Source organism: Ostrea edulis, chromosome 2 (genome assembly GCF_947568905.1).
Source record: "Ostrea edulis chromosome 2, xbOstEdul1.1, whole genome shotgun sequence".
In the NCBI taxonomy this organism is placed as follows: domain Eukaryota; kingdom Metazoa; phylum Mollusca; class Bivalvia; order Ostreida; family Ostreidae; genus Ostrea; species Ostrea edulis.
Genome location: NC_079165.1, coordinates 13,021,706 through 13,037,129, shown reverse-complemented (window position 1 = coordinate 13,037,129; position 15,424 = coordinate 13,021,706). Strand labels below are relative to the sequence as shown.

Below are 15,424 nucleotides of genomic sequence, written 5' to 3'. Positions count from 1 at the left end.
CTTTCAATAAAATATCTAAATATGAAGCAGACGTGGAGGACTCTGTGGTGTCTTTTATTTCGAGCTCATGGGGATATATAGAATCGACATATGAATGAAAGTTATTATTGTTAATAGACAAAACGTCGTTGATATATCTAAATGTCGAATTGAAGGCCACAGCAAGAGATTTTGTCTTCTGACGTAGAAGTTTGTGAATAAATTCTGCTTCATATGAATATAGGAACAGATCAGCTAACAACAGAGTATTGTGAATCCTTCATTTCTTTTAGAAACTTTTGGAAGTCATACTATAAGTAATATAGAGAGCTCTATATACACAATTGTATAAAGATCGAAATCATGACCACCCTAAATGTTGTACATGGGTGAATTTCTCACAATGTGTTAACTTCACAGTACATCATTTTGTGACACACTGTACCAATCAACATACGATTCTTGTACAAAGCAACTGAACTGGAAACATAAAGTTCAAGGTCATCTGAGAACAGCTCCGTGACCCCTGTCATATTAACACCACTCTCGTCCATGTATAGCACCAGCACCTACATATTAAGCAAATTGTTTAGAAACTGAGACGTGGATTGCAAATAAGTTTCATAAAACAATTATTTATTTCATCTTCGATATTGACTTGTTTTGTAAGATTATCATCCCTGCATTTATTGAGGATCATACATTACCTGCGATGCACCTGGGTTAACTGGATTAAAGAGATGCTGTAAGCCTTTATATCCTATGGGCTGACATCCAAGGAGCACGTCACCTGTTGTAGGATTAACCATCGGATTGTCTGGGAAGGTATCAAGCTCAATGTTCTGCTCAAGCATGAAATAAAAAGTGTCTATCTTAAGGGATGCTTTACGACTGGATATGCTATACAGTACACATGCACTAATATGTCTGTAGAAGGCGGAAGAAACGGTCATGATCGTCACTTGATTATAACGCTCGCTTCACAATCGGCAGACCCAGGTTCAAGTCTTCAATAGGACTTGACAATTTCCTTGCCAACTACCTGGTATGAGAAATGAACGACACGGACCTTTTCGATAAGGGACCCGGTGTCGTAGTAAGCTTTGGACCAATAGCAGTTCATCCCTGTCAAAACGATTCACCTAAACCAGGTGATATTTATACATAAGTGAAACGTTTTCGAATTGGATGTAAACTAACATCAAAACTATCAAAGAAATTAAAGACAGAATATCGTTGAATACTAGATTTGTAGAAATTGAGAGATTGCAAGGTTACAAATGGAAGAGTGATAGGAATGAAATGTTGATTTAAATGAAGATAATTTTATGAACCTTTTTCCTTGGCGTCCAGTTAGAGACAGTTGAATTCTAGAATATTCAACATTTTGTTATAAGTTTTGAATAAAGGTATGTTTTAAGTCATAATCTATAAGAAAAATCGTGTATAAAATTCTTTTCGCCTCTCTTGATTTCAATCAATGTCTGAATTGTTTCTTATTTAGAAAATGTCATCCTTAATTTATTTACCCACGCCATAGAAAATTGTGGGTTTGAACTCCTACATACGACATTTGAGAAGAGCCAACTCACTCTCACCTGATTCTCATATATCTTATGGAGATATAATAACCTAAGTATGTTAAGGAAACTTTACACTGCCTTTGCGTCACCCGTAGTCCGTAATTTATATTGTATCTTAGACTGAGTATATACGTTACTGATAAACTAACAACTGAACGTTTAGACAGAGGAAAGACGTCAGTTTCTCCATCGTCAACATTCCATATATCTACGTAGCAATCTTTCTTCTTTATCTGTATATGATGTAGATGTCTCCTAAATGTTTCGATACGATGAAACGTACTATGTGTATGGCGAATTTATAAAATGAGGTAGGCTAATAGCAAATATATTGATGTTACGGCGTGTGAACAGTCAGCTTTCCACAAAATTTTATGTTTGTTATGATTTCATTTGTAAATCCACCCTGTAAAAAGTTGAATATTGTCTGATTTATGATATTGATCAATGTTCTTATATTTTATCCCTTTCCATACAGACTTGAAATATCATGTTACCGGTCGCGGTAGCTCAGTGGTAAAGCGCTCGCTTTGTAACCGGGAGGTTGTGAGATCGAGCCGCGTTCGTGCCATGACCGCGTCAAAACTAAGAGGTTGACATAAGCAGTGATTACTCCTTCGCCAAACGCTCGGCATTTAGAAGTGAGCTACAAGGATCTTTCTGATATGACCTTAAACACGGAGGTCCCATGTCAAGGCATGTTAAAGAACGCTCACTGCTACGGCACTGAACGTTAAGCAAAGGTCTACGGTTGTGGTACATCCGCCACACCTACAGCTGGTGACGTCTCAATATGAGCGACAAATTCTCGACAGCCGTAAAACAAATAATCAATAATAAATTACATCTTATTTACCCAATGGATACATCCCTGTTGTAAAAAACTTTAAGAATCTCTCATTGAAAGGGAAGGAGGACTATTGTTGAAAATTAAATCTTAAAAACCCTGTAGTCAAGGATGTTTAATAACAGGTATAGTTTAACTGCGTTCGAGAACTTAAATAAAAGTTTACAAACAGATGCCAAATATAATTCAATGAAAATAAATGATTAACCAATCAGCTGTTTTTGTGAAGTGAAGCTGCATCGATTGCAAGGGTATCGCTGTGATATTTAAAACTGGCTAGTAAGTTTTTGTTTATGATATGACATGACACTGTTAGTCTTTTAAGCTGGCCAGTAAATTTGGCACTTATAACATTACACGAGATTGTTATGATAGTGTTGAACAGCTCACTTACATTTACTTTAGTAAGTCTGTTGTTTTCTTCTCTCTTGTACACCATCAACATTTTACCCAAACTGGATGCTACATACACAAGTCTGTAAAGAGACATAATCACATGAGTTTCACTGGCATAGTAATAGTGAGTCACTGGTCTAAAAGAATACCATTATGTACTGACATACTTTAAAAACGCAACAGCGAATTGTTTTCTAAATATATACAATCGATGATTTATATAAAATCTTATCGCAAAATTCCCCACCATACATCATCCATATGTTTAACATTCACTGTTCGTGTTAGTCGTGATAACTGTTTACACGGACATTGCACGAAATTTACTAGACGCTATTTAAAAGGTACAAACTATTTTTGTCATATGAGAAAACTCTGTTTTCGATGACAAATACACTTGTAAGTGACAAAAATAAAAAAAAACGTTAAACAATACCGCGTTTCAGCCATTATTTGCGAAATCAAGCACTCTGTACGGTACAAACAGGCGTCAGTCAGCGAAAAGTAGGTATACGTTTTAAGGTTCATTCTTGCGCGATGATCCAATTGATATAACTTCATCGCCAAATAGGTTCCTTAAGTGATTGTCCAAGACTTGCTTGACTATTTATGAGATCAGAACATAAACAGGCGTTTATACGACAAAGGCCACTTGCGGAATAGGTTTTTGGCTGTCGCCACGACGGCGAGGCAAACAAATGGACGCCATGGTAAGGGCAATTCTTCGTAGTAGAGTCTGAAGAAAATATTACAAAAGTTAACAACTTAAAAACCTAATCATCTACGTTACAGAATGCGGTGGTACAGCGGTTAAATCAATGCAAAAGTTGGAAACAGGTCGTTTTCTGACGAATCAGGATTAAGCGTCAGGGATACTGAGGGTAGATTACGAGCTTACCGATGTGTGCATAATCGCTTTGTAAAAAAAATTGCAAGCTTAAATTAAACAGATTTAGGTGAAGTAGCGTCACGGGTTGGGATGTGATTGGCACAAATGGTTAATCCAAATTGACCAGTGTACGAAAACGTAATACGTAATGCTCAGCGGTGTAAAGGCGATGTTTAGCAGCCTGTGTTACATCAGTGAGTCAGCGACACACACAACACAACAACAGTGATACAGCAACACAGACAAAACAACAACAGCGATTTAGCAACACAGACAACCCAACAACAGCGATTTAGCAACACAGACAACACAACAATGATATAGCAACACAGACAAAACAACAATGATACAGCAACACAGACAAGACAACAACAGGGATTTAGCGACACAGACAACACAGCAACAGTAATACAGATAACACAACAATGATACAGCAACAGATACAACAAAACAACAGTGATACAGCAACACAGACAACACAGCAACAGTAATACAGATAACACAACAATTATACAGCAACATATACAACAAAACAACAGTGATACAGCAACACAGACAACACAGCAACAGTAATACAGATAACACAACAATTATACAGCAACATATACAACAAAACAACAATGATACAGCAACACAGACAACACAACAATGATACAGCAACACAGACAAAACAACAGTGATACAGCAACACAGACAACACAGCAACAGTAATACAGATAACACAACAATGATACAGCAACAGATACAACAAAACAACAGTGATACAGCAACATAGACAACACAACAACAGTGATTTAGCAGCCCATACAAGAAAACAACAGTGATACAATAACACAGACAACATAATATTGAGTCAGCAACACAGACAACACAACAACAGTGATACAGCAACACAGACAACACAACAACAGTGATACAGCAACACAGACAACCCAACAACAGTGATACAGCAACACAGACAACACAACAACAGTGATACAGCAACACAGACAACACAACAACAGTGATACAGCAACACAGACAACCCAAGAACAGTGATACAGCAACACAGACAACACAACAACAGTGATACAGCAACACAGAGAACACAACAACAGTGATACAGCAACACAGACAACCCAAGAACAGTGATACAGCAACACAGACAACCCAACAACAGTGATACAGCAACACAGACAACACAACAACAGTGATACAGCAACACAGAGAACACAACAACAGTGATACAGCAACACAAGCAACCCAACAATAGTGATACAGCAACACAGACAACATAACATTGAGTCAGCAACACAGACAACACAACAACATTGATACGGTAACAGAGACAACATAACAGTGATACAGCAACACAGACAACAGTGACACAGCAACACAGACAACACAACATTGAATCAGCAACACAGACAAGACAACAACAGTGATACAGCAACACAGACAACACACTAAAAGGATAATGCCACATTGCGAGATTGAAACGGAATTTTCTTCAAAGAAATGGCATCAATGTTCTTGGTTGGCCTGTCGTGTTCCCGGACTTTAATACCATTGAACATGTTTAACGAACTTGGCAGACGTGTGAGCAGCCATCTGCCTCATTCACAAGGACTGGAAAAGGTGTTGATAGAGGAGTGGCAAAATATTCGTCAAAGAACCATTCGGACCATTTCTCAGTCAACGGAACATCGCCTACGCGCCGTCTTAAACGCTAATGGTGGACATACCCGATATTAATGAACCAAACTGAAATTTCTGCCCACCCCTACCGCCTTTGACCCATTTGTAGCCATTTGGAGAATAACAGTGGCGTTTCAATTTGATAGATATAAGACTTTATCAAAAAATATATAACAGAAATTTGATTTGGTTTATATTAATGGAATGAAAAATAAGAAAAAGAATTATCCAGTGTTGCATTTTTATGGTAATACAGTATAAATGGTTTCAGAACAACGGTGCAGTAACATAGTACCAAAAATCTATTTAAAAAACCCAACAAAAACCAAACAACCAAACCCACAGCACAATAAATTGTACGGTTCCTCTAATCACCAGAAAACCACTATTATAACAGTACAATTAGTTTTCAGAATACAGTTATAGTATCACAGTACAACTAGTCACCACACCATCGTTATAATACCACAGTACAACTAGTCACCACACCATCGTTATAGTACCACTGTACAACTAGTCACCACACCATCGTTATAGTAGCATAGTACCACTGGTGTCTAAAACATCGTTATAGTAGCATAGTACCACTGGTGTCTAAAACATCGCTATTGTAACATAGTATCATTGGTGTCTAAAACATCGTTAATGTAACACAGTACCACTGGTGTCTAAAACATTGTTATTGTAACATAGTATCATTGGTGTCTAAAACATCGTTGTAGTAGCATAGTATCATTGGTGTCTAAAACATCGCTATTGTAACATAGTACCACTGGTGTCTAAAACATCGCTATTGTAGCATAGTACCACTGGTGTCTAAAACATCGTTATTGTAACATAGTACCACTGGTGTCTAAAACATCGTTATTGTAACATAGTACCACTGGTGTCTAAAACATCGTTATTGTAACATAGTACCACTGGTGTCTAAAACATCGTTATTGTAACATAGTACCACTGTTGTCTAAAACATTGTTATTGTAACATAGTACCACTGGTGTCTAAAACATCGTTGTAGTAGCATAGTATCATTGGTGTCTAAAACATCGCTATTGTAACATAGTACCACTGGTGTCTAAAACATCGCTATTGTAGCATAGTACCACTGGTGTCTAAAACATCGTTATAGTAGCATAGTACCACTGGTGTCTAAAACATCGTTATTGTAACATAGTACCACTGGTGTCTAAAACATCGTTATTGTAACATAGTACCACTGGTGTCTAAAACATCGTTATAGTACCATAATACCACTGGTGTCTAAAACATCGTTATTGTAACATAGTACCACTGGTGTCTAAAACATCGTTATTGTAACATAGTACCACTGTTGTCTAAAACATTGTTATTGTAACATAGTACCACTGGTGTCTAAAACATCGTTATTGTAACATAGTACCACTGGTGTCTAAAACATCGTTATTGTAACATAGTACCACTGGTGTCTAAAACATCGTTATTGTAACATAGTACCACTAGTGTCTAAAACATCGTTATTGTAACATAGTACCACTAGTGTCTAAAACATCGCTATAATAACATAGTACCACTGGTGTCTAAAACATCGTTATTGTAACATAGTACCACTAGTGTCTAAAACATTGCTATAATAACATAGTACCACTGGTGTCTAAAACATCGCTATAGTAACATAGTACCATAGGTGTCTAAAACATCGCTATAATAACATAGTACCACTGGTGTCTAAAACATCGCTATAGTAACATAGTACCACTGGTGTCTAAAACATCGTTATTGTAACATAGTACCATAGGTGTCTAAAACATCGCTATAATAACATAGTACCACTGATGTCCAAAACATCGTTATTGAAACATAGTATCATTGGTGTCTAAAGCACAGAAAGAGAAGAGAGAGAGAGAGAGAGAGAGAGAGAGAGAGAGAGAGAGAGAGAGAGAGAGAGAGAGAGATTTCCTGTTCCTTAATTTTGTCAATAATCAAAAATATGCATGTTTCTCTAGGCAGATATTTCTCTTAATGCACAAGCGTTTTAAATGCGAATTCAAGTAGTAAATAACGTACTATATAAACTTTGAGATATCCAATCAACCATTTTCCTTTCTTACGTGATAAATTGTCTGAGAAGCCTTATCAATCAATTCGCTGCACTGTAATTTCCCAGCATTGATGTTCTAACAAAACGGCGTGAATATTTCATTTCTATTTAGACGTCATTCAGAGCCACATTATGGACCAAGGCTTAGACAGTGTTGGTTCTCTATTGTGTCCAGACCCAGGCGTAGACAGGGTTGGTTCTCTATTGTGTCCAGACCCAGGCTAAGACAGGGTTGGTTCTCTATTGTGTTCAGACCCAGACTAAGACATGTTTGGTTCTCTATTGTGTCCAGACCCAGGCTAAGACAGGTTTGGTTCTCTATTGTGTCCAGACCCAGGATTACACAGGTTTGGTTCTCTATTGTGTGCAGACCCAGACTAAGACAGGTTTGGTTCGCTATTGTGTTCAGACCCAGGCTAAGACAGGATTGGTTCTCTATTGTGTCCAGACCCAGGCTAAGACAGGATTGGTTCTCTATTGTGTCCAGACCCAGGCTAAGACAGGGTTGATTCTCTACTGTATCCAGACCCAGTCTAAGACAGGGTTGATTCTCTATTGTGTCCAGACCTAGTCTAAGACAGGGTTGGTTCTCTATTGCGTCCAGACCCAGGCGTATACTGGGTTGGTTCTCTGGGTAAGACAGGGTTAGTTCTCTATTGTGTCCAGTCCCAGGCTTAGACAGGATTGGTTCTCTATTGTGTCCAGACCCAGACTAAGACAGGGTTAGTTCTCTATTGTGTCCAGACCAATACTAAGACAGGGTTAGTTCTCTATTGTATCCAGACCCAGGTTATGACAGGCTTGGTTCTCTATTGTATCCAGACCTAGTCTAAGACAGGATAGGTTCTCTATTGTGTCCAGACCCAGGCTAAGACAGGGTTGATTCTCTACTGTATCCAGACCCAGTCTAAGACAGGGTTGATTTTCTATTGTGTCCAGACCTAGTCTAAGACAGGGTTGGTTCTCTATTGCGTCCAGACCCAGGCGTATACTGGATTGGTTCTCTGGGTAAGACAGGGTTAGTTCTCTATTGTGTCCAGTCCCAGGCTTAGACAGGATTGGTTCTCTATTGTGTCCAGACCCAGACTAAGACAGGGTTAGTTCTCTATTGTGTCCATATCAAGACTAAGACAGGGTTGGTTCTGTATTGTGTCCAGACCCAGGTTATGACAGGCTTGGTTCTCTATTGTATCCAGACCTAGTCTAAGACAGAGTTGATTCTGTATTGTGTCCAGACACGTGCTAAGACAGGGTTGGTTCTCTATTGTGTCCAGTTCCAGGCTTAGACAGGGTTGGTTCTCTATTGTGTCCAGACCCAGGATAAGACAGGATTGTTCTCTATTGTGTCCAGACCCAGACTTAGACAGGGTTGGTTCTCTATTGTGTGCAGACCAAGACTAAGACAGGGCTAGTTCTCTATTGTGTCCAGACCAAGACTAAGACGGTTGTTTCACTATTGTGTCCAGACCCAGACTAAGACAGGTTTGGTTCTCTATTGTGTCCAGACCCCGTATAAGACAGGGTTGGTTCTCTATTGTGTCCAGACCCAGGCTTAGACAGGATTGATTCTTTATTGTGTCCAGACCCAGGCTAAGACAGGGTGGGTTCTCTATTGTGTCCAGACCCAGGCTAAGACAGGTTTGGTTCTCTATTGTGTCCAGACCCAGGCTTAGATAGTTTTGGTTCTCTTTTGTGTCCAGACCCAGGCTTATACAGGGTTGGTTCTCTATTGTGTCCAAGCCCAGACTAAGACAGGTTTGGTTCTCTATTGTGGGCAAGGTGAAGATAACGAACAGTGATCAATCTCATAACTCCTACAAGCAATACAAAATAGATAGTTGGGAAAACACGGACCCCTGGGCACACCAGAGGTGGGATCAGGTGCCTAGGAGGAATAAGCATCCCCTGTCGACCGGTCACACCCGCCGTGAGCCCCATATCCTGATCAGGCAAACGGAGTCATCCGCAGTCAAACTCAGTGTACCAAGAACGGCTTAACAATCGGTATGAAACACGTCAGACAGCATTTGACCCAATGCGAGGTTGTATTGACGAACTAGATCGTTATAACGACCAATCCTATCGACCAATAACATTCAAACTTTAATGACGAGCGCATAATCAGAAAGAAGGGATAAGTCAATGTTTGGATTTACAGTGCAAATTTTATCGTAAGCAGTAACTAACTGTAATGCTTGTGTACATACATCGTAGTTTGTTTTGATAAGATAATTAGTAATCTGAGGTTTATGATTGGTTGTTTTTCTTGTATTATCGTTTTATATGCTGAAAAATGTAAAGACATATTTTTAAGATGGCTATCATTTCCAGCATCTGAGCCATAAGATACTAAACAGTTCTACCGAGCTACCATGGCGATCATTTCCATTAAAATAATTACTACATCACACTTACTTTCCATCATTTGAGCCAGCAATCCCATTAGGAAAATACGTTGCGTCTGAAACTATTTCGAATTCTTTGCCATCATAGTATAGAATATGACCGAAGTGAAATCCTAGCATGCCTTCCAAAAGATGTCCCAAAGAATTGCGATAATAAGCGTAGTCTGTTGTATAAAACGTATCTGGTCCTGTTGCCACTACATCATTCAGTCTGAAACAGAGTGTGATGTTAGCTGCTATATCATTCCGCCTGATACAATTTGTGATCCTAGTCTAATGTCGCGTATCGCTCATTTCTATAGCTACAAACAATGAATGATATTGCTTGATTTTCAAAATAAGAACATTACATGTGAACCAGTGCTCCTGTATAAGTTTTGAGATATTTTAATTCTAAGGTCTTCTCCAGAAACTCAAACTTCTCCACAGTGTCTTCCTCTGCTCGATGTACCACAACGAAAAGAAGCACCTTACCTACAGTGGTGAAGAAAAATATCTTTAGATGTACAGATGTACTGCGTAGATAGTCATAAAGAAAAGCCCTTGTTTTATTTTTTGATACATAGTTTCGTACTACAAGGGCGAAAAATTTGTTTTAAGAGACATAGTTCAGCTGAAATACTATTTATAATCTGTAGGAAACTGAGTAGACGATGTAATATAGGTATTGAAGTATTGAAACTATACATTCTGCTGTACAGTATATTTATAAATGCAAGTCAACCTTTTATGTTTTAAAAGCAATAATGTACAAATTTGTTTTGGCAGTCATATAAAACTATACTGAAGCTGCCCCCCCCCCCCCCTGGTGTGTCCAAGGGTCCGTGTTTGCCCAACTATATATTTGGTAGTGCTTATAGGAATTCTGAGACTGATCACTGTTCATTATCTTCACCTTTCGTTAAAAAAAACCCAAAATACTTTATATCTATTGTTTTCCTGTTTTATAGTGTTTTAATACGGGCATTGAAGCTATGTATTCTGTTGTATTGTTACCTTTGTCCTCAAAAACACTGATACCATGCGGAACGAAATCTTGGTGATTAAAATCGTTTCCAACGATCCTCAGTTCCTTCACCCCATCTTCTGGTTTCTGCATGTTAAACAGCATGATCCGCCCTCTGACATTGTTTTTCTTGTAATACTCCTGATAGACTGATCCAAAGAACACGGCATTTACTCCCTTCATTAATAAAAAAATCTATCAGAATAAATACTTATACAAAAGTAAGCAAAGAAAATTTCAAAACTCCTTTAATTCAACGAAATAAAATCAGACGAAATAACTTCAGCATTTCCATATGGTAATTACATACCATAACAAGGGGTCGCCCTACTGTTCAGAAACAAGTGGGCGTGAACACAGCAATGTATAAAGAACAATTTTTGAAGATCCAAAATATCATCTTCTGTATATAAGAAATGTATTCTTCTCTTATGACCAAAGAAAAAATTCCAGTGTTTTTTAAAAAAATTGTTTCATTTTATGTTTTTATTTTTCAAGAAAAGAAACAATTACAATTGATTTAGAATCTCTTATATATTGTGTGTGTGTGTGTGTGTGCGTGTGTAAATTCTAAATAGAAAATGTTTGTAGAAAAATTCATGCTACCAGACTTTTTTTTTTTGAATTTTCATCATTTATTAAAAAGTATACATACTATTTGGGATAAAATATCCTCGGATACTCTCTCTTAATTCTCACCAATGGTGCCAGGGGCCCATTGGATTGAATGTATTTTATTATAATATTATTTTATATAAGGGATATATATAATTTATATGAAAATACATATGCTACCAGACTTACAGAAGTGATGAAAGTTAAACCAGACTGGGTGGTTTGCATGTCCTCAGATCCATGTTCTACAAATGAGTAAGCTGAAGACATATTTGAATATTTAACAATGTGTATTTAGATTATCTACTAGATTATCTACTGATTCAGACAAAAAACATCAGTAAATAACATCTGATATACGAACATTGAGAGGGTAACTTGTGAGTAATGGAGAAGCTTATCTTTGGTGTTCCGTGTCCAGAGTACCCTGATAAGACAAGAGAAACGAACCCTTGCATGTATTACCTATTCTTTCCACGATGTGACATTTTCCTGGTCTGTGGTTCCACTGGGTTTTGTGATAGTCAAGGAACATGCTGAAAAATATAAATATTGAACCATATTGATGGCTAAAATTCGCAGTTGTTGGTTTCTTTTGAAGTCATCAAGCAAGGGAGATAATTCATCATACTATTTTGATACTTCAAACCAGAACAACATTGACGAATTGTAGCGTCTGTTACCTTGCAGTTTTTATGAATAACTTATTTACATATACCGGTGGACAGGGGTTGCCTACTCCTTCTAGGCACCTGATACCACCTCTGGTATGTCCAGGGATCAGTATTTGACCTACTCTTTATTTTGTATTCCAAGTGGGAGTTATGAGATTGATCACTGTTTGTTATCTTCACCTCTCATGTATTAAGCAATTAAAGACCCAATTTTGAGCCACCTCAATTGAAATTGATTTGGAGAAGATAAAAAAGTATACAACCTGTAAATCATAAAGGAGACAATATATTAGACCCTGACGGATGGATTCAACCAAGCGTGTCAACTGGGCACCTGATGACGGATGTGTTTTTAGCATTTAATTACAGGCTTATCCACCCCTTTCATCTACCGCAAAATAGGGTCGCAGTATTTGTTTTACTTATGAAACAATAATTACATGAACTAGACAAAGATTCCAACATTAGAAATAAATATGTCAGTCAGATCGTATCTCGGAGATAAATGTCAAAAATTACCCAAAAAATTAGCTACGATTCAAGTTTTATTGATTAGCTTAAGATGGTTGGAATTTGGGATTTAGTAAAGTAAAATGTTCACGTAGTAGCAGCACCAGCTTTCGTACACACCGTTCTACATGTAATTCCTTTTCAACAGTAATGTACAGAACACCAGGTTTACCTCTTTCAGTCGTGTGTTGTCGCTAAGAACAACGTTTCTGGTGGTCCGATAAACCAAAAAAAAAAAAAAACAAAAAAAACCCGGCAAGAAATGTTGGCTTACATCCTCAAATGTTGGTCATATTAATAAAACTGACAACAATTTCAAATCAAATTAAACTATTTACATACATGAGCTGAGACATTGCTATTCTTATTTCTAAACGATGAATTCAGTTGATAGATTTTCAATATATGTTTTGTATTTTCCGTTCATTTTATTGTGTATAGCAATTTAGCTCCTAGGTAGACTCTGGCCACTCCGGGTAAATACGAGGCCTCTAACATCCGTCTTGATTTGGTCATGCCTACTGTTCCAGTAACCATAGGTCGTGAAATGGGTCTTTAAAGAACATATTTTCGTGCAAAACAAATTGCTATTTTTAAGTCGTCTCCTATGACCTTTTCATTTACTATGATAGAAAATTTGCATTTGAGTAAAGCAATACAAGCTGTAACTAACGATAAATCAAAATTGAAAAATAATGGAACAAAAAGAATAAAGCAGTTGACATTAGGGGGGGGGGGGGTCCGTCTTTGTCACGCATGCAGTAGGTCCGTAGTTGAAAATAGTTGTAAAAACGTCTGATCGAAGATTTAAGTTTTTATACCCACATCTTTTGTCAATGTTGGGTCCATTTGAAACCCATGTAAATTGATTATCACACAACTTCGAGTTCTGTGTGACTTTGAAATGATCTCAGTATAGATTTCGCACCCAAATATTTCTGAACGTTGGATCCTGTGAAAAAAAGTACATTGAGACACTCTTCTGACCTAGTGCATAACAATTGAATTCAAGAACATTGAACCATTTTTATGGCTAAAACCCATATCTTTTGTTTTCTTTTTACGTCATAAAGCAAGGGAGATAATTCATCATACTATTTTGATACTTCACACCCGAGCAACTTTTGACGATCTGTAGCGTCTGTTACTTTGCAATTTCTTTTATACATTAAGTCATTAAAGTAGAACACATTTTCGTGTAAAACAAACTTTGTTTTCGAAAATCATCTCCTATGATTTTTAAATCAGTATGACAGAAATTTTGTAATTGATTAAATCAATACAAGAAGTAAATTACAGTAAATAACTTGAAAAATAAAAGAAGAAATCGAATATCATTTATGATTGAATAGACGTGATCTGATTATCGGAAGCAATAACCCCGTGAAATCAGCAGAAACTGTGGATTCGTGAATTCTTGTCTTCCTGTCAGTAATTTCTGGTAGTAATCTTCGTCGTGCTTTGACCGCGGAGGACACCAGTTCGGGAAAATGTGGAAGAGGAGCATTGCGCAATTGTCAGATTTGTAAAGAATTTATTTTGCCAATTTTATAGCAAATTCAGTATCAAAATTTCATTTGAGTGGCACACTTGCGTAATTATTACTTTCTTACACTTAAAATACTTTAAAGTCAACCATGACACGATGTAATATCTAAAAACAAAGGAAACGTCAGTTTCTATTTTTGTATGACCTCGGTCACAGCAACCCGATTAAGTTCGGTAATGATCGTTCCCATGCCCGGGTAAACGACGATTGTATCCGAGGCTATGGCGATTATACGACAGGCCCATTGTTGGTTTGCTCTCAAGCAATATTCCCTTGTTTATTTTGCTGATGTTTAAATGGCATTGATGAGATTATATTAGTTTTACCGATAGGTGTTAATTGGTGTATACTTGGATAGTTGTAAAATATCGTTAGTTACAGCTTGTATTGCTTTAAACATTTCTCATAATCTCTACTTACGTAGTAAATAAGGATGCGGCGTTAACATTCTAATCTTTTTTAACATATAAGCTTGTACAAATAAAGGTTTGAACTGTTGATCTGCTAATCTGAATGCTATCTTCTAATAAATAAAAATAACATCAAAGCAATGGTCCAATTTCTTGATGAAACCATTTTCCTTTATGCATTACGTACTACACTAGAGGTACTTATTATACGGCATTTAAAAATTAACAGAGGGCATGTCAGTGTTGAATGAAGCGAAATAAATAACAGAAAATGAAAATTGGAAATATCACGCTGGAACAATATTTTACTCTATGCATTTTGAAAATTGTCATTGTTTTTCATAAACACTCGTGCATCAGATTTAAGTCACTAGTGTTGGTTGGTGCATTTACATTCTCATTCTTTGTGACAAAACGGATGTATTGACAAAATAGAAAATGTTGACTAAATACTTTGAGGTCACTGTAAACTGTGTCACTTTTACATAGACTGAAAACACCTCATAGTTTGGAGTTATATTAAGCTATACTTACACCATTTTAAAAATAAACGTGAATGACAATGCCATCAAAATCCCAAAGAGAGTTTTCCAAATCATGATTCCTTTTTATGACCAAGAAGAGCTGAATGTATCCTGAGTTGGATCGGGTTTAATCAGATCGGGATCAAGACACTGTTTTTATGAGGCGCCGTTTTGGTATATTCATTACCTTAAAAGTGGTTACTTAAATATCGTATTACTTATCTTTAACAAAGGATATCACCTGATTTGAATAATGTGTGTGAATGTCTCTTGTTAGTGCTCG

General features: G+C 37.1%; 1 protein-coding gene across 1 annotated transcript; it reads right to left on the bottom strand.

The window, feature by feature from the left end:
* Positions 1–293: 293 nt before the first annotated feature.
* On the bottom strand, positions 294–15,216 carry LOC125681298 (serum paraoxonase/arylesterase 1-like). Its single transcript, XM_048921323.1, has 9 exons — positions 15,152–15,216; positions 11,940–12,010; positions 11,664–11,719; positions 10,850–11,036; positions 10,204–10,327; positions 9,864–10,064; positions 2,804–2,885; positions 687–821; positions 294–548 (listed from the first exon to the last, which is right to left on the bottom strand). Exons 1-9 carry the CDS (start codon positions 15,214–15,216, stop codon positions 378–380), a joined length of 1,092 nt encoding a protein of 363 aa, XP_048777280.1. The 3' UTR covers positions 294–377.
* Between the last annotated feature and the right edge of the window lie 208 nt (positions 15,217–15,424).

Coding starts and splice junctions, on each gene's coding strand:
- LOC125681298 (XM_048921323.1), bottom strand. CDS start 15,216: ATGATTTGGAAAACTCTCTTTGGGATTTTGATGGCATTGTCATTCACG. Junction 11,037..11,663: donor GTTTAACTTTCATCACTTCT/GTAAGTCTGGTA, acceptor TTATTAATGAAG/GGAGTAAATGCCGTGTTCTT. Junction 10,065..10,203: donor ACAGGAGCACTGGTTCACAT/GTAATGTTCTTA, acceptor ACTCTGTTTCAG/ACTGAATGATGTAGTGGCAA.